At 42.1% G+C, this 26,894-nt stretch overlaps 1 protein-coding gene across 1 annotated transcript in view; it reads left to right on the plus strand.

Moving 5' to 3' along the window:
• JHY (junctional cadherin complex regulator) overlaps window positions 1-26,894 on the plus strand; it is a 65,209-nt gene that overhangs the window by 12,338 nt on the left and 25,977 nt on the right. The window contains exons 3-4 of the mRNA XM_004280690.2: window positions 4,855-5,374; window positions 22,930-23,043. Coding sequence (XP_004280738.1) covers window positions 4,855-5,374; window positions 22,930-23,043 — 634 coding nt within the window. The remainder of the gene's footprint in view (window positions 1-4,854; window positions 5,375-22,929; window positions 23,044-26,894) is intronic.

Raw genomic sequence — 26,894 nt, forward strand, 5'->3', positions numbered from 1 at the left:
TGACATTTCTTAATCCCATTTCCTAAATTATAGTTCAAACAGATTCTCCATGCTGCCTAGGTCGTGGTAAAAAAAAAATTGGATTTTTAAAGATAAGTGTTCATTCTTTCAGGCCACTAAGGTCCCACTTAGTGCGTCACGAGACAACTTCGTGTCCTGGAAATAACTTAAGCCCTAGGGAGAGAAGAATCCCTTGAGATCCATCAGGAGGAAGCATAGTACACACCAGTGTTGTGTCCTGGTGAAAGAACACAACACACAGCAAGCAAAGACCAGTGATGGAGCTCGTTGGCATGTGCTTTTATAACCGGCCCTTCCTGGGACCTTCCTTACTCCATGCCAAGAACATAGTTCTAAACACATATACGTATATAAATGTGCTTAATACTCTCAACGACTATGAGGTAGGCACTATGATTTTTTTTTTAGGTAGGTACTATTATTATCCTCATTTTATTGATGAGGAGCTGAAGCACAGAGAAGAACAATAACTTGCCCACACTCCCACGGTAACTGGTGGCACCAGGAATTGAGCACAGGCAGTCTGATTCTAGGACCCTCGTCCTTTGACTTTCTACGGTACCATTTCTCAGAACCAAAATATTCCATATCATTTATTCCATGAGACTGAGGGGTGTCTATAGCCCTGACTGTGGACATCATGCCATCATCAACTAATGCTAGTTAAGTCTGGTGACCAGTGTGAGTGCCAGTTTTCTTAGTATAACTGCAGAGATGGAAGTCAGAGACTCCATTTCCTTCCATCATCAAAGACTACCTAGTTGTTAAAAAGCGTGGGCATTCCTCGCTTATTGACTCTTGTGAGTTCATCATAGGATCACAGAACAAGAGAGTTGGAATGAACCTTGAGATATCATCTAGCAATTGGATCTGGAAATAAGAGGTCAACATATTTTCATTGATAAACAAGGTCTGTCCTCCTAGTTTAAATGCCCATAACATTCTGTACTTCTGTACTGTTGGTGCATAAGATCCGTCCGCCTGTCTTCCTCACTCAGCAGCCAGTCCATCCGCCTGTTTCTGTTTCACTCACCGCTCACCTCCAGTGCCTAGGACTTGGGGAGCCACTCAGTACATATTTGTTGACTGGTCAACTGACTGACCGACCGATTCACTAACTCCCCTAAGGCAGGCCCTACAACAACACCTGCTTCACCACCACCTCTGGGATTGGCTGTGTGATACAGGGCGAGTTACTGGACAGGAGCCAGATCCCAGGGCCAACTGCCAGGGTCTATATCCTGGCTGCACCACGTATTAGCTCTGTGACCTTGGAAAAGTGACAGAAGCCTGTTTCTTCATCTATTAAATGGGCATAATAATAGCACCTCCCCATAGGGTTGCCATAAGGAGAAAACTAGAGATTCGCTGTAAGCTTTCCCTAGATCAGCACGTAGTAAGTAGTGTGTGCTATGTGCTATCTTCCCAAAGCCAGCACTCTACAACCCACCCAGCAAAGCAGCAAGACAGTGGGCTCCAATAACGTGTGTTACTTTTAAAGGTTGCCAACCCCTGCTCTAAATAGTGCAGAGTACAGGGCTACCTGTTCTAAAACTTTGCCCCAAAAAACCATATGGCCTCTGTACATAATCCTTTCCAAAAACATCACTTTGCCTATCCAAAAGTATTTGTCTCACTATAACATCTTTGCTAATTAAATGATTTTTACTTAATTAAATAAATCCAAACTCTCAGGTTAATGTAGTTAAGCCAAACCCTTCACAGAGTTTACAAAGCCCTTCAAGATTTCACCTCTGCTCAACCCTGAGTTCTAATCCTCCCACCTTCCCTTCTATCCACGTAGAATTTGTTCTTGGAAAGTCCCATGTTCTCTCTCCCCTCCATTCCTTTTTACGTGTTGTTTCCTCAGCCTGGCTTACACTTCCTGCCCTTCTTAGCCTTCGGTCTCAGCTAAGCCATCACTTCCTTCAGAAAGCTGCCCTTTCCCCCAAGATGGGATTGGATGTCCCTCCTGAGCCCTGATGGCCACTCATCACTCTAATCACAAATAGCTCATTTCCTGGTCTGTATCCCCCACTAGGCTGTGGGCTCACCACCGTATCCCCCTAACTTAGTATGTGCTCAATAAATATAGAATCAGCGAACGAGCAAATGCATGAGGAAAGTTAAATTCTGTCGAATCAAGTGAACGAATGAACGAGGAGAATTAGGCTCATTTTTCCTTTCAGTAGATCATAGATATGGGAAATGGCATGTTTCTTCATTTCAAAAAATCTTTATATCTTTATCTACTTGAAGATGTACTTTCATCTTTTCTTCCCCATCTAAACAACCACTGCTGAACCTTATACTTAATGCAGCACAAGATAAGCCCTAAAATCATTCACTGATTTGGTCCAATGCAGGAAGTTTTTCTGCATGTTTAGATTCTAATTTACTGTTGTTGGTTTTTTTTTAATATCTAAATAAAAATAAAATAAAATAAATATCTAATGCCCAGTTATTGATGGAAGCATCACTTGTTGCCTCTTCTGCCCATAGCACAGGGTAGAGGTTAGGGAAGGAAGGATAACCCTCTGTCCCTGCTGCCCAGGACCTTAACCAGGTGAGAAGATGCGGTTGCCATAGTGAAAAGTGAAATAAGCACAAATACAGAACATGAAGTAAGCTATATTGTCTCATTTTGATTTTATGCAACCTTGAGAAATAAACAGAACAAATATAATTGATCCCTACTTACAGATGACAGAAACCAGCTCGGAGGTGACATGATTTGCCAGCTGATGCACAGACAGGTAGTGGCAAACCCAGAACTTAAGCCCAGGTCTGTCCAGTCCCAAATCTAGATTATGCCCTGCTGGCCCCCTCCCTGCCCCTGGGACACTACATGCCCAGTGACCCTTGGAGCCAAGTGAAAGGCAGGGCCCAAAACTCCTGTAAGTTCGCATGAGGGGACATCACATGGAGAAACCTCCTCAAAGCCTCAGAGGCAGGCAGCCCTGTGGAGTTTCGGGAGCGGGGAGTTGCACAGTTTGATGTCAATTTCCTGACAAACGTGGACCATCTCCATTCAGGCACTTTGCTGGAGGAGAATATCATTTTTCTTCCCTTGGTGGAAAAGGAAGAGAAGCCTATCCCAAGAAGTCTTCTGTCTTAATATGCAAACTAAAAATTCAAAGTGACAAGGGGAATTCCCTGGCAGTCCAGCGGTTAGGACTCAGCGCTTTCACTGCCGTGGCCCGGGTTCAATCCCCAGTCGGGGAACTAAGATCCCATCCCGCAAGCCTCGCAGCGCAGCCAAAAAAAAAAAAAAAAGACACTAAAAATTCAAAGTGACAATTAAGCAAGACATAGGAGTTGGGGCTTTCTGCTCTAGTTTTTGCTTTACATCAAATCAAAGAACTCTAGGTCCACATTAAGAGGACGAAATTAACATTAGGGGCACCATTAGTTTGTTTACCCAGCATAAAATTATGTCCTCTATAAACGGGAATATCAAATAGCATAAAAAGCCCAGATGATTTACATTTTCTTTTTGATTAGAGGATTGCATCTACTGTACCAAGGAAGGAAAATCTCTCCCATTTAGCTTTTGAAGATCAAAGCAGCCATTAAATATGCCATATTACCAGCATTTTTTTTTTCTTTTTTGGTTAAGACTAGGAGGTACTTTGCAAATTGAGATCGTCATAGAGAAAAGGGAGGACTTTATTTGGAGTCATATGTACTGATTACAGACCAGTTCACTCCCCTCGGGCTGGACCCTGTGCTTAACCTTTTATTCAGATAGGGCTGTCTACAGCTTAAAGCTCACACTGACCTGTCTACTGAGTTTTGTGTACATAGACTTGACCAAGAGAGTACAAACTGAGAGCTTTCAGAGGCACCATCTGATTCCAAAAGTTAGGGATCTTTCTGTAGCACATTTGATAAAATCTACAAAGACGAAATGAAGTCACAAGTAAAAATCACTGATACAGGAGAATGAACCTATGTAGGTATTCAGTTGGGATAAGTCTTGCTTTCCTCCCACGAATGGCTCAGACTGAGTCGTTGTTCAGGCAACAGTCGAATTTCCCTTCCCAGATAAACAGCTAAATGTGTAGATCACTAGCTAAGTGTGAAGTCCATTTTATCTTCAGCAGCTTGGTACTTATTCAACTTATGGTGTGTCTTAAGTAACAGCATTCTTTGCATCAAGGCCATTTACTGGTTTAACATTATAGACATTTGTTTTCCAGCATATATAAATTAACCATCCCCCATTTTTTTAAAATCACTGAATTGTACACTTGATTTTTTTAAAATTTTAAAAATAAATTTATTTATTTATTTATTTTTGGCTGCGTTGGATCTTCGTTGCTGTGCACAGGCTTTGTGTAGTTGCAGCCAGTGGGGGTTACTCTTCATTAGGGTGCACGGGCTTCTCATTGCGGTGGCTTCTCTTGTTGTGGGGCACGGGCTTTAGGCATGCGGGCTCAGTAGTCATGGCTCGCGGGCTCTAGAGCACAGGCTCAGTAGTTGTGGCGCACGGGCTTAGTTGCTCTGCAGCACGTGGAATCTTCCCGGACCAGGACTCGAACCCGTGTCGCCTGCATTGGCAGGCAGATTCATAACCACTGCACCACCAAGGAAGTCCCCATCCCCCATTTTTATTCCATATTTCAATGAACTTAGATAATTATGACTTTTTGCCCTTATGTGTAGTGTGTAGGTCTAATTTGAGCCTGGGATGTGTCTTTCCCATGTAGATAGTAAAAGGAAAATTGTAGGAGAAAGATGGAGATTGATTTTGAATAAGATGATCAGCTAAAGAGAACGAGTAAATCTGTTTGGATAAAGGACTTGACATTTCTTTTCTGCTTTGGGCAGTCAACAACCCATAGAAGACAAATACTCAGACCTGCGCTATGACCCAAATTGGAAGAGGAAAAAAGAGGAGGGGAAGTTGTTGGCTGTGGAAGCACTGCCAGAGTCTGTGGACAGCTCTGCAGAAAATCTGACTTTGAATCCACTTTACCCTTCCAAGGAGACTTCGATGGAGCTCTCAGGGGGGAAAGGTGAACAGAAGAAGAGCCCACCGAGCACAGCCTCCTTACTTGGGAGTGAATTTTTAAGCCCAAACTACGAGCATGGTGCCCATCGCAGCGGGCCATTTTCAGTGCTGAGCAGCAGTGACCCAGAGGAGAAGTCCAGCAACCTCTCTCAGTACTTGAAGAGTTCAAGTTCACAGAGTGAGGTATTCCTGCCGGGATCGCACGGCCCTCGGCGAAGGAAGTCCAAACAGTATTTTGTGGAAAAAAACAAACTGACTTTGGGATTACGCACTCCGAAAACGGACTCTTATCTTCAACTTCACAATAAAAAAAGGCGGGAAACTCACCCAGAACAGGTATGTAGCCGCTACTTAAAAATCCCTTCTGAGCACGAGACTGGAATTTGCCTTTGTTTGAAATGGCGAGGTATCACTTCCTCTGGGATGGTGACGTCATTGTAACCACCTGGCTGAGTAAAATGAACTCCGTGTCCCTCGCCCCTCTTTGAAGAATCAAGGGAATTATCCCGCAAAGTCTTAAGAGCAAAATAAAAGCCGTCAATGGCTTACAGTGCTGTAATTCAATTATTATATTCAAAATGTTTCTATTCAAGGAACCGCAGAATTTTCTTTTTAACTGTATGCTCCATTAGATAAAATACAGGGCTGAGAGTTTGATCCCCTATGTTGGTTGCCTTTGTTCCCACTAAGGCACTGGTTTTCAACCCTATTAAATTCCTCCAGTACGTTGGAGGTGCAATGACACACTCATATCAATAACAGCAGCTCACTTACAGGAGTGATTCTCAACTTAGAGTCTGTGTACATATTGGGTGGTGGTGCAAGGAGGGCAGGATACAACATGAGTATTTTTCTTTTATTATCCAGTCGATCCTATTATCTTTCTATTATCTTTCCAACTTCTATTGATAATCACTGTACTGTCTTTTATCCTGTGCAAATGATGTGATACCATTACAAACTTTAGTCTCCCCATCTATAAAATTGGAATAATAATAAGTGCCGTCCCTTTCTCATCTGATCGTTTTGAGGGTATATTCTATCCCAGATGATGGATTCAAAACCTGTTGGAAGGGGGCTTCCCTGGTGGCACAGTGGTTGAGAGTCCGCCTGCCGATGCAGGGGACACGGGTTTGTGCCCCGGTCTGGGAAGTTCCCACATGCCGTGGAGCGGCTGGGCCCGTGAGCCATGGCCGCTGAGCCTGCGTGTCCGGAGCCTGTGCTCCTCAACGGGAAAGGCCACAACAGTAAGAGGCCCGCCTACCGCAAAAAAAAAAAAACTCAAAAAAAACACAAAACAAAACAAAACAAAAAAAACCTGTTGGAGGACTTCCCTGATGGTCCAGTGGTTAAGACACCCCGCTTCCACTGCAGGGGGCACAGGTTCGATCCCTGGTGGGGGAACTAAGATCCTGCATGCTGTGCGGCACGGCCAAAAAACAGAAAAAAAAAAAAAAGCCTGTTGGAGCCAGTAAACTTAGTTCTATTTCATGGGTGCACATAAAGATCACATCTGCCCACTTCCTAGTTGATATGTTCGTGAACATGGGAAAACTGGCTGGATCAGTGCATCCACCACCCTTATTGAGGAGACAACTTGAAATTCATCACCCACTAATGTGGGATCATTTTCAAATATGAAGGAGAGGTTATTACATTAAATAGGCATGCCCTTAGACCTCTCCCAAATTCAAACTGATGCTGTGTAGAGTACTCTCACCTGTTCTAACCTGTAAGTATTTCCTGATAGAACAAGAGGGGTGAGGTGGGTGAACATTTGTGATTTTTTCTTCTTAACTGAGAAACTCCTTATATGGTCTTAAAAGATTATGTCACATCCTTGCCTTTGTAACTAATAATAAAACAAAGGAATGGGTGTGTATATTTAGTTGATTATCAAAATGAATACTTAGCTGACTTCAAACAGAATTTTTAACATTTTTGACTCAGTTTTAGTTGTTAATGTACTTTTCCATAAAACTTCTGTGAAATTTTGAATTTTGCTTGGTTGCTCATTTTAAAATATAAATTCTGTGAAAAATGTTTATAGCCAATAATTTCTCCTAGACTAGGGCAATATTTTTCCTTTATTTTTAAATGTGTTCTCAAAAGAGAAGAGGCAAATAGTGAGGCCAAAAAAATTAGTTATATCTCTAATAATAAAAGTGAAAAAAGATTTACTATAAACTCTTTAATTGATTTTGTAATTGCTAATTTTTCTTAATAGTTATAACTTAATTTACAAACAATATCATGGTGTGTTGCCAGTGATTCCATAGCATAATTTTCTTCTCATTATGCCAAGGAGGAAACTTTAAAGCATTTTAGGCTTGCCCAGTCTTTAAGCTTGTGGATTATTCTTTGAAGTGGCCATTGACCTTGTCCACCACTTTCTCCAGGTTCAAATGTTTAAGGGCTGATTGCTAATTATATTCAAAATTGTTTCTTCACCATTTTCCAACCTATATTTCCTTCATTTTACTCCTATTCCTTTAAAAAAGAATACAAATTAGTTTGACCTTACAATGATAGAATGATAGGTATAACTTGTTTATTGAATTATAGTCAGTAGCGTGGAATGTGTTCCTTTCAAATCATTATTTATATATGCAGTATGTGCAGGTTTTTCTACCAGTGCAGATTATACGTCCCCTGATGGGCAAGAACTATGCATTGTATTTATTTTTAGTCTTCATGGTAATTAGCCTAACACATTGTAAGGGCTCAGTAAGTACATGGGAAATGCAACGCATCTGTCTTCCGTCACCTCCAAACTATTTACCATCTCCTTCTCTTTACTGTGATTTGAAGTTTATGTGGGAGAAACGGTATTTCTAGAGCAGTGGTTTGAAATTCTGGCTGGATATTAGATTCATCAGAGAAAAAAACCCAAAGTGATTCTCAGCTCTACCCAGACCAGTTTACATATCTGGGTGACATCCCGAGCATCAGTATTTTTTTTTAAAGATCCTCAAGTGGTTCTAACATGAAGCCAGGTTTGAGAAGCATTGCTCCAGACTAGAGCAGTGGCTTTTGTCCTTGGCTTCACATTGGAATACCTGGAAAATGAAAAGAATACTGGTTCCTTGGCCTGCAGCCCTGAAACTCTAATTTAAGTCATCTGGGGTACACTGTAAGCATGGGGAGCTTTCAAAGCTCCCCAGGTATTCCTCGTGTTTCATTAAGACTGATCTAGAGCAGTGATTCTCAAACATCAGAATCATGGGGAGGGCATGTTCCTGGACCTAACCCAAGGATTTCTGATTCAGTAGGGGTAGGGTAGGGCCCAGGGATCTGAATTTTCTACATGGTTCCAGGGGACGCCGCTTCTGCTACCAGGCCAACACTTTAAGAACCACTGATCCTTTTTTCCCTCAAACTTAAAGATACTCATGAACGCCCTGAGGATCTCGTTAAAATACAGATTTTGATCCAGTAAATCTGGGGTGAGACTCAAGAGTCTGCATTTCTATCAAGCTCCCAGGTGATGCCAAGGCTGTTGGTGCTTGGACCACACAGAAAGAACATAAAGGGTTTTTCAGAAACCTACAGGAACAACTGTGTAAGTCAGTATCCATTGACCCTTGATGTTTGCAATGGCTGATCAGATTATTGTGTTGATTTGGGGGGTGTGAGGTAAGAAGTTGGGGTGGCAGGTTTGGAGGCTGTTTTATATTAAGCAGCATCCACCTGGAAGGTTTTCATATTTGAAAGTCTGTTTTCCCCGACTCATTTCTTTGAAAGAGATGACAAATACCTTAAAATAGAAATACTGAAAGGATAAATGACCTCTGTTGTTCAATAAATGAATAAATGTCAATTACCATTACATGGCCAAGAAAACCCAGCTTTTTAATATATCATTTTGTTGCAAGCCTCCATGCCCAGTTGAATCAGACAGGGTCTTAAGCAGTGTATTGTATTTGGGAAGATTTGAAAGTCTAAGAAGTTCACAACATCCCGGTAAAAAATGTGAACCTTTTAAAAAAAATAAAACTTGAAAAGTTCACATTAAAAAAAACAGGCAAGAATAATAAAGCAGGGATTTCCCTGGTGGCGCAATGGTTAAGAATCTGCCTGCTAATGCAGGGGACATGGGTTCGAGCCCTGGTCCGGGAAGATCCCACATGCTGCGGAGCAACTAAGCCCATATGCCACAACTACTAAGCCTGGGCTCTAGAGTCTGTGAGTCACAACTACTGAGCCTGCATGCCACAACTACTGAGCCCACATGCCACAACTGCTGAGCCCACATGCCACAACTACTGAAGCCCGCTTGCCTAGAGCCCGTGCTCTACAACAAGAGAAGCCACTGCAATGAGAAACCTGCACACTACAAGGAAGAGTAACCCCCGCTCGCTGCAACTAGAGAAAGCCCACGTGCAGAAATGAAGACCCAATGCAGCCAAAAATAAATAAAATAAATTTTTAAAAAAAAGAATGATAAAGCAAGCTCTGGAAATTAAGAGTCATGAGAGAATCTAGCCCCACTAGATAATAGAGTATATTTTAAGCCTCAGTAATTAAATAGTAGGGTAATATTTAATGCATAAACAGACAGAAAAATAGAACAGAATAGAAAGTCTAGAAATAGAACCAAATTAGTGTGAGAATATATGATCTGATATTGTGATTTGATAAAGGTAGGACCCGATTTGAGGTCCAAAATCTACAAAAGACTGATAGATTTGACTACAGTTGACCCTTGGACAACATGGGTTTGATCTGTACAGGTCCACTTATTTGTGGATTATTTAAAAAATACATGCTACAGTACTACACGATCTTTAGTTGGTTGAATTCACAAATACAGAACTACAGATATGGAGGGCTGACTGTAAAGTTATACATAGATTTTCAACTGCATGGAGGGTCAGTGCCCCTAACCCCCACTTTGTTTGAGGGTCAACTATACATAAATATCAAAAGCTTCTGCAAGAAAAAAGGCATAAGAAAGCCAAAATATAAAGAACTAGAAAAAATATTTCTAATTCATATCACAGCCAAAACACTAACAGCTCTAATATATAAAGAGCTCCTAGAAATCAATAAGAAAAAGACCAATATCCCAATATAAAAATTCACAAAAGATATGGATAGATAATTCACAGAAAAGTTAATACATATGGCTATTAAACATACGAAAAGATATCCAACTTTGGTCATTATAAGAGAAATCCAAATTAATACTACATTGGGATTCCATTTTCATCTATAATTAAACCAACAAAATTCCCAATTTTTGCCCAGTTTACCTCTGGGCAAAAAAGTATAGTCAAGCTGATGAGAGAATAAATTGGATTAACTAGTATGGGGGACAATTTGTTAATATCTACTTAAAATACAAATACTACATACACTCCTTGAGAAAGCAAAGCATAATGGCCAAGGGTATAGGCTTTCAAGCCAGGTTGGTTGACACTGACACCTGCTAGCCATCTGACCTTGGGCAGGTTGCTTAACCTCTCTGTGCCTCAGTAACCTCATCTTTAAAATGGAGATAATACTAGTACCTTCCTCAAAGGATTATTAAGAATATTAAATGAGTTAATATATGGAGAGTGCTTAAATCAATGCCTGGCTTATAGCAAGCACTATATACATGTTAGTAATTATTATTTTTTAAATTGACCCAACATCTTCCACTCCCAGGAATGTATCCTAGTTATATGTGTGCAGTTTTGAAATAACCCTTGAACAAAATCATTTATTTTGTCCTCATTTCTAATAGCAAAAGATTAGAAAGTACCCAGATGTCTATCATTTGGGAAATGTGTAATAAATTATAGTATATTCATATAACAGAGTACACTGTAGCTATTAAAAAAAAAGAGATGTTCTTCATGAACCATTATGGATGGACAACCTATCAGGATTTATTATTACTAAAAGAGAAGCTAAAGTTGTATAAAAGTGTATACAGGGGCTTCCCTGGTGGCCTAGTGGTTGAGAGTCCACCTGCCGATGTAGGGGACACGGGTTCGTGCCCCGGTCCGGGAAGATCCCACATGCTGCGGAGTGGCTGGGCCCGTGAGCCATGGCTGCTGAGCCTGCGCATCCGGAGCCTGTGCTCCGCAACGGGAGAGGCCACAGCAGTGAGAGGCCCACGTACCGCAAAAAAAAAAAAAAACTGCAGTGAGGTACCACCTCACCCTGGTCAGAATGGCCATCACTAAAAAGTCTACAAATAGCAAATGCTAGAGAGAGTGTGGAGAAAAGGGAACCCTCCTACACTTTTGGTGGGAATGTAAGTTGGTGCAGCCACTGTGGGAAACAGTATGGAGGTTCCTCAGAAAACTAAAACAGAATTACCATATGTTCCAGCAATCCCACTCCTGGGCATATATCCAGACAAAACTATAATTCAAAAAGATACATGCACCCCTACTTTCACAGCAGCACTATTCACAATAGCCAAGACATGGAAACAATCTTCATCGACAGATGAATGGATAAGGAAGAGGTAATACATATATACAATGAAATACTGCTCAGCCATAAAAAAGAACAAAATAATGCCACATTTGCAGCAACATGATGCAACTAGAGATTATCATACTAAGTGAAGTAAGCCAGAAAGAGAAAGACAAATACCGTATGATATCACTTATATGTGAAATCTAAAATGTGACACAAATGAACTTATTTACGGAAACAGACTCACAGACACAGCAAACAAACTTATGGTTACCAAAGGGGAAAGGGGGTGGGAGAGGGATAAATTAGGAGTTTAGGATTAGCAAATACCAACTACTATATATAAAATAAACAACAAGGTCCTACTGTATAGCACAGGGAACTATTGGATTGGCCAAAAGGTTTGTTCTGTTTTTTCTGTAAGATGGCTCTAGTAGGGCTTCCCTGGTGGCGCAGTGGTTGAGAGTCCACCTGCTGATGCAGAGGACACAGGTTCGTGCCCCGGTCTGGGAAGATTCCACATGCCGCGGAGCGGCTAGGCCCGTGAGCCATGGCCGCTGAGCCTGCACCTCCGGAGCCTGTGCTCCGCAACGGGAGAGACCCCCAACAGTGAGAGGCCCGTGTACCACAAAAAAAAAAAAAAAAAAAGTGAGAAAAGATACATAGGTGGTTAATTGTAAGAGGCTGGAGGGGGAGTAGGGTGGGAGCAAAACTTTTCACTTTATACCTTTCCATATCTCTTATTTTTGAACCATGCCTATGTGTTTAGAATATACAGTGTTTTGTAGGAACCCTGGTAACTTTACACCCCCCTGATTGCTCAGGGTCACCTGAATTGCACTTTTGCTTGAAAATAATGGCTCAGAGTAGAACCACTAATTTTTAAATTCAATTTCTCCACAATCATTTCACCATTTTTCATAGATCTGTTAATCTCACATTAAAATGCACTGGAAAAATCACGTTTGAATACATTGCAAGATCTTAGTCACATGATGTGTGAGGCAAGGAACTGATGTAAAAACCAACACACGCTAGACGGCAGCTAAGTATCACAGTCAGCCAATAACTTCGCTGGTGAATATTCAGTGCTTACTTTTATTTATGATTTGTTTCATAACCATAAGTATTTGTCTGAAACTCACTAGAATTTGAGTCAATTTATGATCTACCATTAAAGGAAATTGTCTCTTCAACAATGAGCTACCTTTTTTTGTTGTTGTTTTTGGCTGCGTTTGGGCCTTCGTTGCTGGCGTGCAGGCTTTCTCTAGTTGTGGTGAGCGGGGGCAACTCTTCATTGCGGTGCGCGGGGTTCTCATTGCGGTGGCTTCTCTTGTTGCGGCGTACAGGCTCTAGGCATGCGGGCTTCAGTAGTTGTGGCACGTGGTCTCAATAGTTGTGGTTCGTAGCTCTAGAGCGCAGGCTCAGTAGTTGTGGCGCATGGGCTTAGTTGCTCCGCGGCACGTGGGATCTTCCTAGACCAGGGCTCGAACCTGTGTCCCCTGCATTGGCAGGCAGATTCTTATCCACTGCGCCACCAGGGAAGTCCTGAGCTACCTTTCTATCTTGATTCTAATGTGACTTTGAAGGCTGATGAAGGCGAAATTTAGTACAGGCTCAGAAAGGAGCAGTAAGTGCTTCATACATGTTATTCTGGTTTTTTCCTTGAAATTTCTTAAAGAAATTACAGATACTTTGCAGTGTGCATATAGAAAGGTTATTCAATTAGCTATGGCCTTCTAAACAATGTAAAGTCCTGAATAGAATCCACTACCCATTCTGAGCATCAGCACATCTTTGAGACTGTTGCTGAGGTAGCAGGTAACTCAGCCAACAAGCATTTATTGAGCAACAGTGTGTGCTAGGTACTCTTCTTAGTGCTAGGGACGTAACAGAAAACAAGACATGCAGAGCCCGGCCTGCAAGGGACTTACATCCAGTCAGGTGACAGGAAACACGTAACAACTTCAGGAAGGGATAAACATCTCAAAGGATACTGAATCAACTTTCTTTAATAAAGTAATGAGCAGGGTGTAACTGGGATGTTTAGCGAGGTACTTGGGGAAGGGCTCTCTGAGGAGATATCATTCGAGTTGAAACGTGAATGGACGAAAAAGAAAAGACTGTGTAAGCTCTGGGACCTCAGCCTTGAAAGCAGCATTCTCTCCTAGGGGCAACACAATATAGTGGGAGAAGAGATGAAATTGAAACAGAACACTGGTTTGGGAGTCAGACTATCATGGGTTAAATGCTGGCTTTTCCGTGTACTAGGTGGTACCACCAACTAGATATTTGAGCAAGTGACTCTTCAAACCTTATCTTCTTCGTCTATTGTATGGGGTCCATTTCTGCCTTGGAGGGCTACTGGAAGAGCTTATACAAAGCTCCTGACACGTGGCAGACACTCAGTGAAGGGAAGCTGTTATTACCACTGGTCATTCCTTAAGCCACGAGAAAGGAATCCACCCCGGGAATAGGTTCTCCTAAATAGCTTTTTTTTTTTTTCAGGCTACAGTGTCTCAAAATGAAAGGGACGTGACTGCAGGTAGAATAAGAACAAAGTGTTGTCAAAAGAATAACATCTGTAGGCTCTTGCAGCTCATTCTATGATGTGACTCCCAAAAGACTGTACACAACGGGGGTGGACACACCTCACACTCACCATGCTGTCTCCTGAGGGTCCCCAGTCAATCAAACACTGCCCCATGGATTATAGGACCCTACGGTCTTGTACCCAACTTGTTGGCAATATTTCTTTAATAGTTGCCTTTGGTCTCAGTTGTATTTCAAATATTTACACTTGGTGATAAGGAACATATGAATATTTGACACTTTGAAGTGCAATTTCACATCATAACTCTTTCAAATCTATCTTCTCCACTGCCTTCACAAATGTTCTTCTTAGATACAAATCTGATATCAATCTCCTGCTTAATGAGAGTCCCTGTTGATTTCAAGATAAAATTCTGACTCTCAGAGTGGTACTCGAGGCCCTTTGTGACCTGGCTCCTTCCTGCCATTTTAGCCTCATCCTTTGTCACTCCTCCCTTGCATCCTATGCTCCAGTCGTACTCTGGGAACTCACAGCTCCCAGAACCCAGTATTTCCCCTGGGCCTCTGTCCAGGCTGATGGATTACTTTTCCCTGTCTTGTTTGCTTGGGAAAATCTCAGCCTTCTTCTGAGATTCAACTCAAAATCCCCTATCTTTATGAAGACTCTCTGAGTTCCTCCCTCATCCTTGAACATCCACCGTAGAATCCGTAACACCACACTGCACTATTTACTGTATGTGTCTGTATGTCTTTACATGACTCTGAGCTCCTAAAGGCTCATCTCTGAACTCCGAGAGCCTGGCATACAGTAAGCACTTTCTACATCTTTTATGAAGGAATGTGATTTTTAAATAGTTTTGGGGGGGTTCAGAATTTTACCACTTTCAAAATGAAAAAATAAAAAAGACTAGCGAGCTTGTGCTCTTGACTTAAATAATGGAATTTGGCATTGGAAGACCAGATTTGAGCCCCGTTATTATTAGAGCCAATTATTACCTTAGGTAAATACAAAAAAACCTTGCTGAGCTTTGTTTTTCCCCATCAGAGTGAGGTTACAAATGTTTGCCTTCTTCTACAGACCCAGGATTATTGAGATGCCCAAATAAGATGCTGTATGTGAACACTTTGCATAATCATATAGCCCTGTATAAATATATTTATTATTGAACATTTGATTTGAATTTAGCCTCCCATTGGATAAGATTAATATAGAAGTCATGTGACACTCTCCTTTTCCATGGTTTTAAATTTCATGGTTTGTGAAACTTTTGGTTGTCTATAAAATTAAACTTTACCTTTATTTAAATTATGATCATCTTTTTCTAATTATGTTTGGTTAGAAACACAGAATTCTTTTTTATAGAATTCCTCTAGTCTGATGGTGTTTTTGAGTCCCATATCTCATATGATACTCATTAAAAATACGCTTCTACAGAGTAGGTACTCTGGGTATGTTCACTGATTGACCTTTTGTTTTTTATTTTGCCCTGTGCAACCACAACAAGAACACTTACTTATGACAGCATAATTTAAACTGAACTTTATGGTTTTTCAGTACAAGAGGTTTCTTAAGGCATCTTTCTTGTATGCACTATTCGGCACTTATTTATCTGATCTATGGAGTGACACTTCACTAATTCGACATCACTGAGGAGGGATCCATGGAAAGAAAACTTTCCCCATAACTGAAGCACGCCCTTTCAAAAACCAGAACTTGAACAGAATTAATCCTGTCTAAGGATAGGTGTCCAAAATGTGCCTGGAGAACCTGATAATTCTGTGCTCTCTAACCCAGGCCATAGTGCACTGTTGTGCAGTAAAGTCGAGAGCTATGGTGATGGGAACCATCCTTTGCCTCTCTACCAAATTCCCCCAGATGCTACGATCCTGTGGTCATTTTATAAACTGCTGTCAGTGTATATGCTCTTCAGGAGCTTCTGGCCAAGTGGGAAGCAGACATGTAAACAGTCAGAACCAAGTGATAACTGCTGTCCTGGATACATGTCTGGCCCCAAAGGAACCCAGAAGAAGAAGTACCCAAGTCTGTCGGGGGAAGTCAGAGAGGGCTTCACGGAAGAGGCAGTCATTGAACTGATTCTTTAGGGAGAAGTAGAAAGTAACAGGTGGAGGTGGACAGCAAAGTTACCACAGGCAGAGAGAGCATATGGGATGGCATGAGGGTGAGAAAGGACACTGTTTAAGTAGAGACCTGTGGGTACAGGGGGAAGCACTTTGGTGCTGGTCATGACCTGGCAGTTGGTCAGTTAAGCACGTGAAGTGGTTAAAGCAGATGTGGCAAACGACGACCGTAAGTACTCTACTTTCACTTAAAGTATATAAATACGCATTAATTCACCAACCTTTTACTGAGCCGCTGGGCCTTCCTGTCAGTGTATATTCAATGGACTACAGATTTGTATTATCGTTCTCACGTCAGTTTGAAACATCTATGGTGTTCACTTCCGATTTCTTTGTCTTTTTTTGCAGTACGCGGGCCTCTCACTGTTGTGGCCTCTCCCGTTGCGGAGCGTAGGCTCCGGATGCGCAGGCTCAGCGGCCATGGCTCACGGGCCCAGCCGCTCCGCGGCATGTGGGATCTTCCCAGACCGGGGCACGAACCCGTGTCCCCTGCATCGGCAGGCGGACTCTCAACCACTGTGCCACCAGTGAAGCCCTCGATTTCTTGAAAGCAACGTAAAAACTTAAAAAGTGTTTAGAAACGAGCTAAGATCATAATCTTTCTAGATTTTTGTGACTCTTCCCTAGTCTTTTACAGACACCCCTCCCCAGTTATCTTTCCATTTGCTTTATTGGGTCATTCTAAATTATTTAACTTATTTTTTCATGGAAACAACTCTCTATTCACACTCAGATTTCTCCAGATGATCTAACTTTTAAAAAGAAAGTTCATAATTTTAACAACACGTACAATAGGAATAGACAGGTTTGAGAACACTCATAAAAGACTCTTGGTAAATATATAACTCAACTAGTGGAAATAGACGTACCAAGGCATACCACAGAGTAGCTGACCAGCCATGAGCATTTGGCCCACTATCTTAAGAAAGGACTGGAGAGTGTTACTTAATCTAGCAAGTTAGTTAAGGAGAACTTCCGTGTTGTGCATGACTAGATCATGAGGATGGGCGTGTGCATATTTAGGCTAGAGAAATGGGCACGGGCCTTTCATGTAGGCCCCTGTGTGTCATTTGAAAGCGGGGGCTCTCAGGATGTGGTCCCCGGACCAGCAGCATCAGAACCGCCTGGTAACTCATTAGAAATGAAAATTCTCGGGCCCCAGCCCAGATCTCCTGAGTCAGAAACTCTGGGGTGACGCCTTCACCCCTGTGTTTCAACAAGCCCTCTAACTGATTCTGATACATGCTCAAGTTTTAGCCTACTGTGCTGGAGAGTTAGGCCTTTCCTCTACATGACGTGGAATCGCTGAAGGATTTTAGTAATGGAGAAGTTTGCATCCTGTGACCAACCAGAGGTCACACCTACAATATTCTGAGTTGTGTTAACGGGAAGTTCAGACACATTCCTAAAAATCTCTTTCGCGTTCTTGAAAACAGCTGATTGCTTCGTTCCTTTGCATATAATTATTAAGAGCTTATTAGGTGTCAGGCATTGTCCTAAGTACTTGGAATACATCCGTGAACAAAGCAGACAAAAATCCCAGCCTTTGTGGGGCTAACTTTCTATTAGGAGGAGACAGACAATAGACGAAACAGATCATCAGCGTAGTAGTAGGTGATGTAATGGTGAGGAGAGAAATGAGGCACAGCAGAGGGAGAGGGGATGCTGGGAGCGGGGTTACAACTGTAAACAGATCACAGAGGAGGTGGGAGAAACCGCCAGGCAAATATCTGAAGAAAGGGCTTCCTTGGAAAAGGGAACAGCAAATGCCGAGGGCTGAAGTGCTGAAGGGCCATTGGGCCTGGGGCCGAACCAGCGAGGGAAAGAACAGAGATGGGATCCTAGCTTCCACCTTGTTTAGCTGACAGCCTCCAGGCTTTAACATAAACCACAGATCTAGCCAGATAAACGCTAGATTAGATGTGTTCTGATGTAAACGGAGCGTCCAGTGAGCGATGTAGATTGACCTTCTCACTCAGTAACATTTATTGAGCACATATGCACCAGGCACATCCAGAACCACCACGTAGCTCATGGGAGTAGCGCCTCTGGGGCCGAACAGTCCAGCACGGAGTCCCTACTTTTCCTGCCCTCATGGGACTTAACATCTAGAGGCGAGACAAACATAATGACCAGGGTGAAACTTGTCACACAAGGGAAAGGACGGAGCACTAAGGCCGTGAGCTCAGGTGCATCTGTTATAACCTCCTCCAGGGTATCAGGGAAGGCTAACTATATTTCAGCCAAGGCTAGAACAGCGAATGGGATTGGTCAGAATAAGTGAGGTAAAGGGGACTTTCCAGTCAAAGAATGGCCCTGTGTGTGTGGACCCAGAGCCTGTGGCCCAACAGCAGACCTGAAAAAGTACAGTCTAAAGAGAGCAGGGAGGGGAGGCTGAAGAGTAGAGGATGCAGGGCCTTACAAACCTTTAAAGGCAAGGGCAATGGAAACGCATCAAAGGATTTTAAAGTAGGGGACTGGCGTAATTAGTCTGGGGTTGTTAAAAGCTCAAGTATCTTATCTGGAAAATGAATGTAAAAATAATATATCCAGAGGTGTCAGTGTCATCCATTTCTTCCTGAGCCCGTACGTGCTAAATACTGATACATTACGAAGCGTTCTACAGGATGGAGAAGGTGGCCAGGCAGAGCCAAAACATTTCAGGTTTCAGGTGTTTTGTCTCTAAATAGCTGAATAATTAATACAAATCCCCAGGTAATTCAAACAGCTGTCCTAAATCCCCGTGGTGGAGCCTGACCGTGGCAGGTTCTGTGTGTTGCCACGCCTCCACCTCTTCTGCTGGCCGTTTGTCAATACAGGGGGCAGTACCATTGATCTCAGCAGGTGCAGACTGACACAGAGCAAAGTGTATTAGAAATAGGACAGTTAAAACTGCATATCACTCATGAGCCAAGTTAACAAAGAAACATCAACTGAGTCCACTGATTACGCCCCAAAGAGAGGGATTCAATAACAGCTGTGTTGGAATCATGGCAAGCAAATGCCACATTTAGAAAAGTAGGACTCTCTGGCCTATTTTAACTGGGATATACGCTCGTTGTTAACACCATCAAGGAATGAGAGCAACAAGGAACCTAATAAATTAATGCGAGACTCCCCAGGACATCTAAACACAAGGTTATTAACAGAAAACAATAGAGGGGAAAAAAGCACCCGAACCTCCCGCGACTGCAGGACCACACAGTGATGTTCTATTTAAACATGTTTCAGTGTGTGTCTCTGCGGATACACAGTGATTCACATACAGCTCTTGGAAAAGCATCAACTTTTTTTGTGGCGCTGATTCTCCAAGAACCTGATGAGTTTCTTTGAGAGAGAAGTAGCTGCCCAATCTAGCTCAGCTGTACTCAGTCTGAGTTGCTCTCCTACATATAAACCCTCACTTCAAAGCCAGGGACATAATGTACAATTTTTTAATGGCTCTAGACCCAGGCACTCAGGCGCTCTGCTCTGCGCCTTACCTCAGTGTAAACACCTAATCAAGATTGCCTGCGCTCCGACAATAGCAGCAAATGCAATTCGAGAACCACAAGCCTTTGAAGTCCTCCAAGGAAAGGCCGGTTTTCTAGTCTGGGATAATGACATGCCATGATTGCTGTCTTTGTTGTATCTTTTCAGTGGAGAAGCAATTATGGCCCCAATTTAACAGAATAGACATTACACAGCTTATGATGCTCAAAATGCAATTTCATTTGATCATTTTCTCGATTTGATTGGTATTAATAGAATGGTTCACCAAGGAAAAAAAATAAATAGCTAGCAGAGGTTGTGTCCCATTCCACTTTCAAAGAGATAATGTAGAAGTATGTTTTACTCACTCAGAGACTCAGTGGAGTGATTCAGACACCAAGTTCTACCAAAACAGCCTGTGGATGGAAATATTATACATCCTATGTTCTCTGGGGAAGGAAGCGTAGGACAATGTATTTTTCATTTGTAAAATTTTTATCAGAGCTCCATGAGGGATCCCATCGTTGTTAATCAAACAATTGATATCACCAGTGAAAAACCAAATTAACTAAGTCCCCTTTACAAAAGCCGGACTCAGACCCCCTAGTGGCAGATCTAGGAATAAACCCCACTTCTCCCAGGCTCCAGCTTGTCCAAGACATTGCGTGTTTGAGGTTTAAAAAAGGATGATTTCCTCGCCTGCTTAGGCAGCCTATTTAGATTTTTTTTCCTGCCCCGACCTTCATTTCTCCTCCAGGATGGAGTTGATTTTTCTTTTAAATGAGTTGTGTATCTGTTTAACGTCATGGCAGTAAGGGACTGAAGCCTTTGAGCAAATGATGACAGAAGCTGTGAAATCTAATACTGTTACTGTCATCCCATGTTTCTGGAACCAGTGAGGGACTGAGAGATGGAAACATGAGAAGTGGTTCCTGACCTTGGGCATTTATAGCATTTACAACTCCAAACTTTCCATCTCAGCACAAGTTAAACTGTTCCACAGTATTGTGAAGTTTTCCATTTGCAGAGTAGGTAATCACTCAAAACCTGTTCATTACTTCCGTTTGTCACTTAAAAATTGCCATGATCCAATAGTACATTTTGTACCTTGTATTAGCGGTGAGAATTCAAACATGGAAAAAGTTATATTTTCATTTTTTCCCATTTTCAGATCCTTTAAGTACTGAAACTTTCACACTATTTCCCTTATTTGTATATATTAGTAGGGCAGTTGTGATAGGGAGGCATTCAGGGAGAGAGGGGGTTACACCCAAAACAAAAGGAACAAATAGTCTTTCTTGTGTCAGAGAAGCCACCTTGAGTGGTAAGGAATGAGGTTATCTTCACTGTCAAATGCCTGCTTACTAGTTAATATTTAACAAGTATTTTTGCCTCTTTCTGCATTGAATACTAGTCTGCATAAAAAGTCAGCAGCAGAGGGAGAATTTAAACGCAGCCATAACAGATTCTAAACCCCATGCTCTTTCCAGCGTTCCACCTTGCTACTTCTCACACCACACAGTTCACCAGGGGAAATTTAACAAAACAAGTATCAAACCCTGAATCTAAATTTTAAAATTAAGGACATCAGTTTAGAAATGGGGAGGCCAGCATCTTGCAGGTGACAAAGCAGGGTGGCCACAGGACCCCATATGAATAATCTTTCCCAGGAGGAATGACAAAGACATCTTGAGAAGTCTTCTATATAAGAGAAGGCTTGGGGAAGGCATCTTAGGTTCTACCAGTTTAGGGCTGTTTTCCGACAGAGGGATTGACTTATTCTACGTTATTTCAAAGGGCAGAGGGATAGAAATTACAGACAGACCTATCACTGCTCTTATAAGGAAGAGCCTTATAGCATTTAGGTTTCTGGAGGATGGAAAATAATGTTTATCACTGATACAACAGAGATTCAAAGGTCTAACATTTTACTCCAGGGAGTGTTTGAAAGGACCAGGTCTCCCACAGAAAGGAACTGTTCACAAGCCACCTTGTTCCTTCTTTCTCCGTCAAGATCTTTAAACCTATACGAATAGTGACAAGCAGATAACTCCTGCCTGGAGAAGGGGCAAGTGATTAGGCAGTGAGGGGAGGAACGTCTACCAGGTGTACTGGATAGACGTTGTTGATAGAGGGTGTATTGGATAATTACCGCCAGAACCTTTGCCAACATTACTATCGCAGAACTTTAAGTTTGTTTCTGAAATGCTACCTGGTGGCTAGAATTCCGTATAGCACAGAAGACAATCTAATTCCTTGACTTAAAACAGGTAGCTAATGAGAGCCTCCATAATTTGGGAACCTAAATCCATCAATAATTTGGGGACCTAAATCCATCAATAATTTGGGGACCGAAATCCCACACAGCTGCCTTCATCACTGGCTCCCAAACCTGTCTTCAGGTTAGACCCACCTGGGGAGCTTTTAAAGTATGAGACTTATATCTGGGGCCACTCCCAGAGCTTCTGATTTAATTGATCTGGGATGGGACCAGAACATTAATTTTTAAAAGCTTCCTAGGTATTCTAATATCTGTCTAAAGTTGAGCACCACTAACCTACATCATTCCAATTTATGGGGTGTCAAAACTACAAATTCTGCAAGTCAAAGATGATATTTCCAATAAGTGAGTTAATTTAGCAAAATCACTAAATGTACAGTCTCTGGAGTTAGACTGCCTGGCTCCTCTGCTTACTAGCTGTTGATTCTGGGCAAGTTACTTAACCTCTCTGTTCCTCAGTTTTTTCATTTGCAAAAAGGGGATAATAAAAGGTACATACCTGGTAAGACTGTTGTGAGAATTAACTAATGTATACGAAATGCTTAGGACAGCTATCATGAGCATTCAATGTATATTAGTTACTTTTGTTGTTCTTATCATCATCTTGGGGTATAGTGTTATTTCATAATTTGTTTGGCATACTTAAACATTAGTTGCAGCATCCGGCTCAGATAACTGTTCGAAAATCAGGTCCCCTGAGTATGTATTGAGCATTTAAAGTATTGGGTTGGCCAAAAAATTCATTCGGGTTTTTCCCATAAGCTTACGGAACGAATTTTTTGGCCAACCCAATAATTAGCAGTTTGACCTCAAAACACCAATTCTCACATCATCCCTGCAAGAGAAAACGTTGTTTATTCCCATTTTCCTTGGGAATAATCCAGATACCTAAGGACTGAGATGAATCCTTGAAATGAACTATAAATAAAATGTAACCCTGCAGGACCTCTTTCTAGAGTACAGACTCGAGCCCCATGGCCATAAGACTAAAATGAATCCAGTTAACGTGCTGTATGTTTTACCCCCTTAGATCTCCTACCCCGTCAGAGTAACGGACAAGACGTCTATTCAGAACACCAGAGAGATTGGAAATGTCGCTATCGACCCTGAAGACAAATGGCATCAAAAAGCCCAACAGCTAAAGGTCACCTGCTAGATTGAATTTTAAGTGTGTTTCAAGGGTTACTGCTGGATCTAAGTGATGTTTGTGACTGACATCTTATCACTTAAGGGTTTATTCTTATGCCTGAGAATAGCTACCTACCTTCTGATGGGTAAAAGACTGCCTTCTGCCCAGATGGGTCATTACTTGCTCAGCGAGCCAACCCTACCCACTTTCCCAACGTTCCGTTTCCTAGAGAAAAATCATCATATCACTCTTCAATCATTCAGAGGAATGGCATGGAGAAAATACAGGCAGGAAAAAAAAAATCACAGTTCCAAAATATTGTCCAACACTGTGCTGCTCCCAAGTCTGTCTCCTTTTGGAGTTATCAGTCATACAGTATCCCTAGGTGATGGGGGATATGGTTCCTAAAAATGGGTGGGAATCCCCAGAGCCTCACTGAGCCCTTGTTTGCAGAACATAAACGCCTACTACCTAGTAATTTAGCGTGATGACATCCCTTTTTTTGGCCATGGGTTTACTACTTTGAAATCACAATATGGTTTCAGGGAAGATTTTTATGAAACCGTCCCCACTGATTGTTTTTCTAGAAGAATCAAGAAAAATTCTAGCAGCTGATGTCTTCTTAATCCAGTGTATAGTGTTACATGGGGCGGTTGCTCTTGTACCGGGTTTTATACCTGCTTCATAAGGGATAAAGCCCTTTGAAATCAGCCTGGAGGGCCTGTTGACGTCATTAGTTAAAACTATGTACAGCGGAAAAGGAAGAAGAAGAAGAAGAAAATTCATTCCAGTTTCCGAAAAGTTAGAAAAGAGGGACAGCTCAAATCATCTTTTTGCCTCTGCAGTAGCCTCCAGGCTACTCTTAGAGTTGCCAAAAAAAAAAAAAAAACAGAAAGAAAGAAAGAAATGAAAACAGCCATTCACCTGAAGCTTCCTGAAAGCTGATGCCAGGGAGGCCACACCCAGAAGTTGGGAGGATGGGGACAAATGTCTCCTAGAAGTGGACCCAGAGGACAGGGTCTCCTACCAGACCTGATGGAGAGCCTAGGCAGCTCGGCCAACAGGATCGAGGGGACAAAGGAAACGCCTTAAGGCTTGTTACGTGTTGTGGGTAAAGGACTGGGTCAGAAGACAGGGAGCTCTGGGCCCTGACCTGCCATTTACTCAATGCGTGACTTGGGCAAATCTCAGCTTCCCCCGAGCCTTAAGTTTCTTTTTTCTTAAACGAAGCATTGGCCGAAATGAACTACAAGGTCCATCCCAGCTGCAAAATGCTATAAATCTATGATCCTTTATCTCTAGTTACTTAAATTACTATAGGAAACACAGTTGAAGCATGTAGGATCCTTGCAAACTCTAGCTTTCACACTTGTCACTAGGAGTCTCGGCCAATGATAAAATAATCAAGGTCAAATCACGGTGCTTAACGCATGGCATGGCCCTAGGCAGAGACAGTAAAAAACTTCGTACAGAAGAAACTCAGAAGAAAGCAAAAAGGATACTGTTTCATCTCTGAGGGTACAAGACTCATTTGTTTCTAACCCACTCCTGAGTAAAGGCAATAAGGAGCAAAGCATCTTAAGATTGTTGCATCTAAATGACAGCAAGACCGAGCAGCCCAAGGGATGTTTCCCTTTCTTTATTCGGAAAGGATTTGTTAGGTGTTCGCTGCGCGTCCTGCATGCTGGCGGGTCACTCAGTATACAAACCTCCAGGCTGACTTTTTTTCTCCTCTTCAACTACCCACCTCGGGTGGCTTCTCTGTGGTCCCCCTCCTGCCTCTCCCACCCCTGTCCTGGTGTGCTTGTGGCTGGAACCACTCCGCCAGGGTTTAATCCTATTCGACCATTGTCTCATTAGCTGTTGCCTGTGTTTCTTTTGTACCAACTACACGATAAGCTCCTTGAACCTTAGCATTGTATTCCTCTCCACCTCCTGGCACATTGCTTTACCCAAAGCTGATCTCAATATTTAATGGTTGATTAAAAAACCATTTAAAGGTCATTTAGTGAATCTCAAGTAAAAATGGGCCTCATTTGAAATCTTTTTCTTGAAAGATGATTTTCAAAGAATCTGCATATCCCTCAGTAAACTTACTCTAACAATGAGTAACTCACTACTAAGAGATACCTTTACGTGAAATCAAAATAATTTCAGACAACAAATATTTATTGAGTACCTACTATATTCCAACCACCAGCTTTTAGGTGACTAGCCCAAAAGACACGTTTTTTTTTTTAAAAAAAAAACTCTTCAGAAAAGTAAATAAAACTTGACAAAAGATCCTTTTAAAACAAAAAAAAGATTCCTACCCTCAAGGAGCTTAAAACTTTTGGTAGTGGGAAGACAGTTATGTAATCATTATAATGCAGTGATATAAAAGTAGGTATAATTTAATTCTTTCTTTTAGTGTAACTAAAAGAGCACCTAATTCTGCCCTAAAAAGACAGGAAAAGCTTCCTGAAAAGAGAGAGCACCTGAGCTGCCCCTAGAAGGATGAGTCAAAATACGCCAAGCAGACGAATGGGAGCAGAGGTGTAAAAATGCAGGGCAATCTAGTCTGTCCTGAGTATTACCTGGAGTTCAGTAGCTAAAGGGCAAAGCATGAGGGACACAGGGCTGGCCAGGTCAGCGAGGGGCCATGAAAGGCTTTTTATGCCGATCAAAAGATTTTCAATTTTATCCTACGGAGAGCAGGAAGCCATTGGCAAATTGTAAGCAGGTTAATGACATCATTGGGCTTGCATGTTAACACACTGCCAAGGTCTGAAGAATAGATTGGAAGAGAATAATAAAGGTTGCAGAGACAGCGAAACCAGTCAGGCGACTTCTGCTGTAATTTCTGCAAGAGATGATGAGAGAACTGGAAAGGTGGCAGCATTTGCTCTGTTTGCCCCACACGCCACATGCCATCAGTTCACTTTGCCGGACGGTGGGTATATCTTTTTCCACTGGCTGGACTGAACTCCTGTCAGGTTAGGACAGCACCTGATCCCCCTCAGCCCCTGCCTTGAGGTGGTCAGGAAGTGGAATGAACAAACTTAGCAATTGCTTAAATACAAGGTGAATGTGGGAGAGAGAAAGAGAATAGTTTCTGAGTGTCTGATTAGTGGCACCAACACCACTGAGCAAGAAAAGGAGGGCTTTGGTTCTGGGAATGAAAGAGGGCTGCGTGAGGCCAGCAGTGGGCCTGACGTTGAGTTAGGAGGTGTCTGTAGGGAGGAGGACCTAGAACTCAGGAGAGACATCTGAGTTAGCCTGTATACATTTGCATCATAAGAATTCCCTGGTGGGTTGCAGCCATGGGAATTGCTGAGCTGCCCCAGGAATTGTAGGTAGTGGGAGAAGAAAGGAAGGTCAAGAACAGGGCCCTGGAGAAATCGGTAAGAATATTTTAAGGGAGAGCAGGGTAGAGAAGGTAAAAGATTACAAAGGGATTGCCAGAGAGGCAGAAAGCTGGCCAGGATAAAACAGTGTCATGGAACCTGAGACATGAAAACTTCAAGGAAGGGAAATCAGTGAACAGGGTTCAACTCTGCAGAGAAGACAAGTAAAAAGGTGCCACGAAAAGGGAGTGATGTGTGCAACTCATATATGCAAGTTGCAAATGATTCAGACAAACTAAGTAATGATGATACAAACAATAATACTATAAATGATAGAATGTAGATCTGTTTCTCTACAAATGGAGAGAGGGAGATCTACAGAAAGAGAGAGAATGAAGAAATGCGGCTAAATGTTAAAAAGTGCTGGATCAGTGAGGATATTTGGGGGTTCTCTGTGCTATTCTTGCCATTCTTCTGTAAGTTTGAAATAATTGTGTAAGTTTGAAAAAATAGAAAGTTAAAGAAGATGGTACCATAGGA

Source organism: Orcinus orca, chromosome 8 (genome assembly GCF_937001465.1).
Source record: "Orcinus orca chromosome 8, mOrcOrc1.1, whole genome shotgun sequence".
Classification (NCBI taxonomy): domain Eukaryota; kingdom Metazoa; phylum Chordata; class Mammalia; order Artiodactyla; family Delphinidae; genus Orcinus; species Orcinus orca.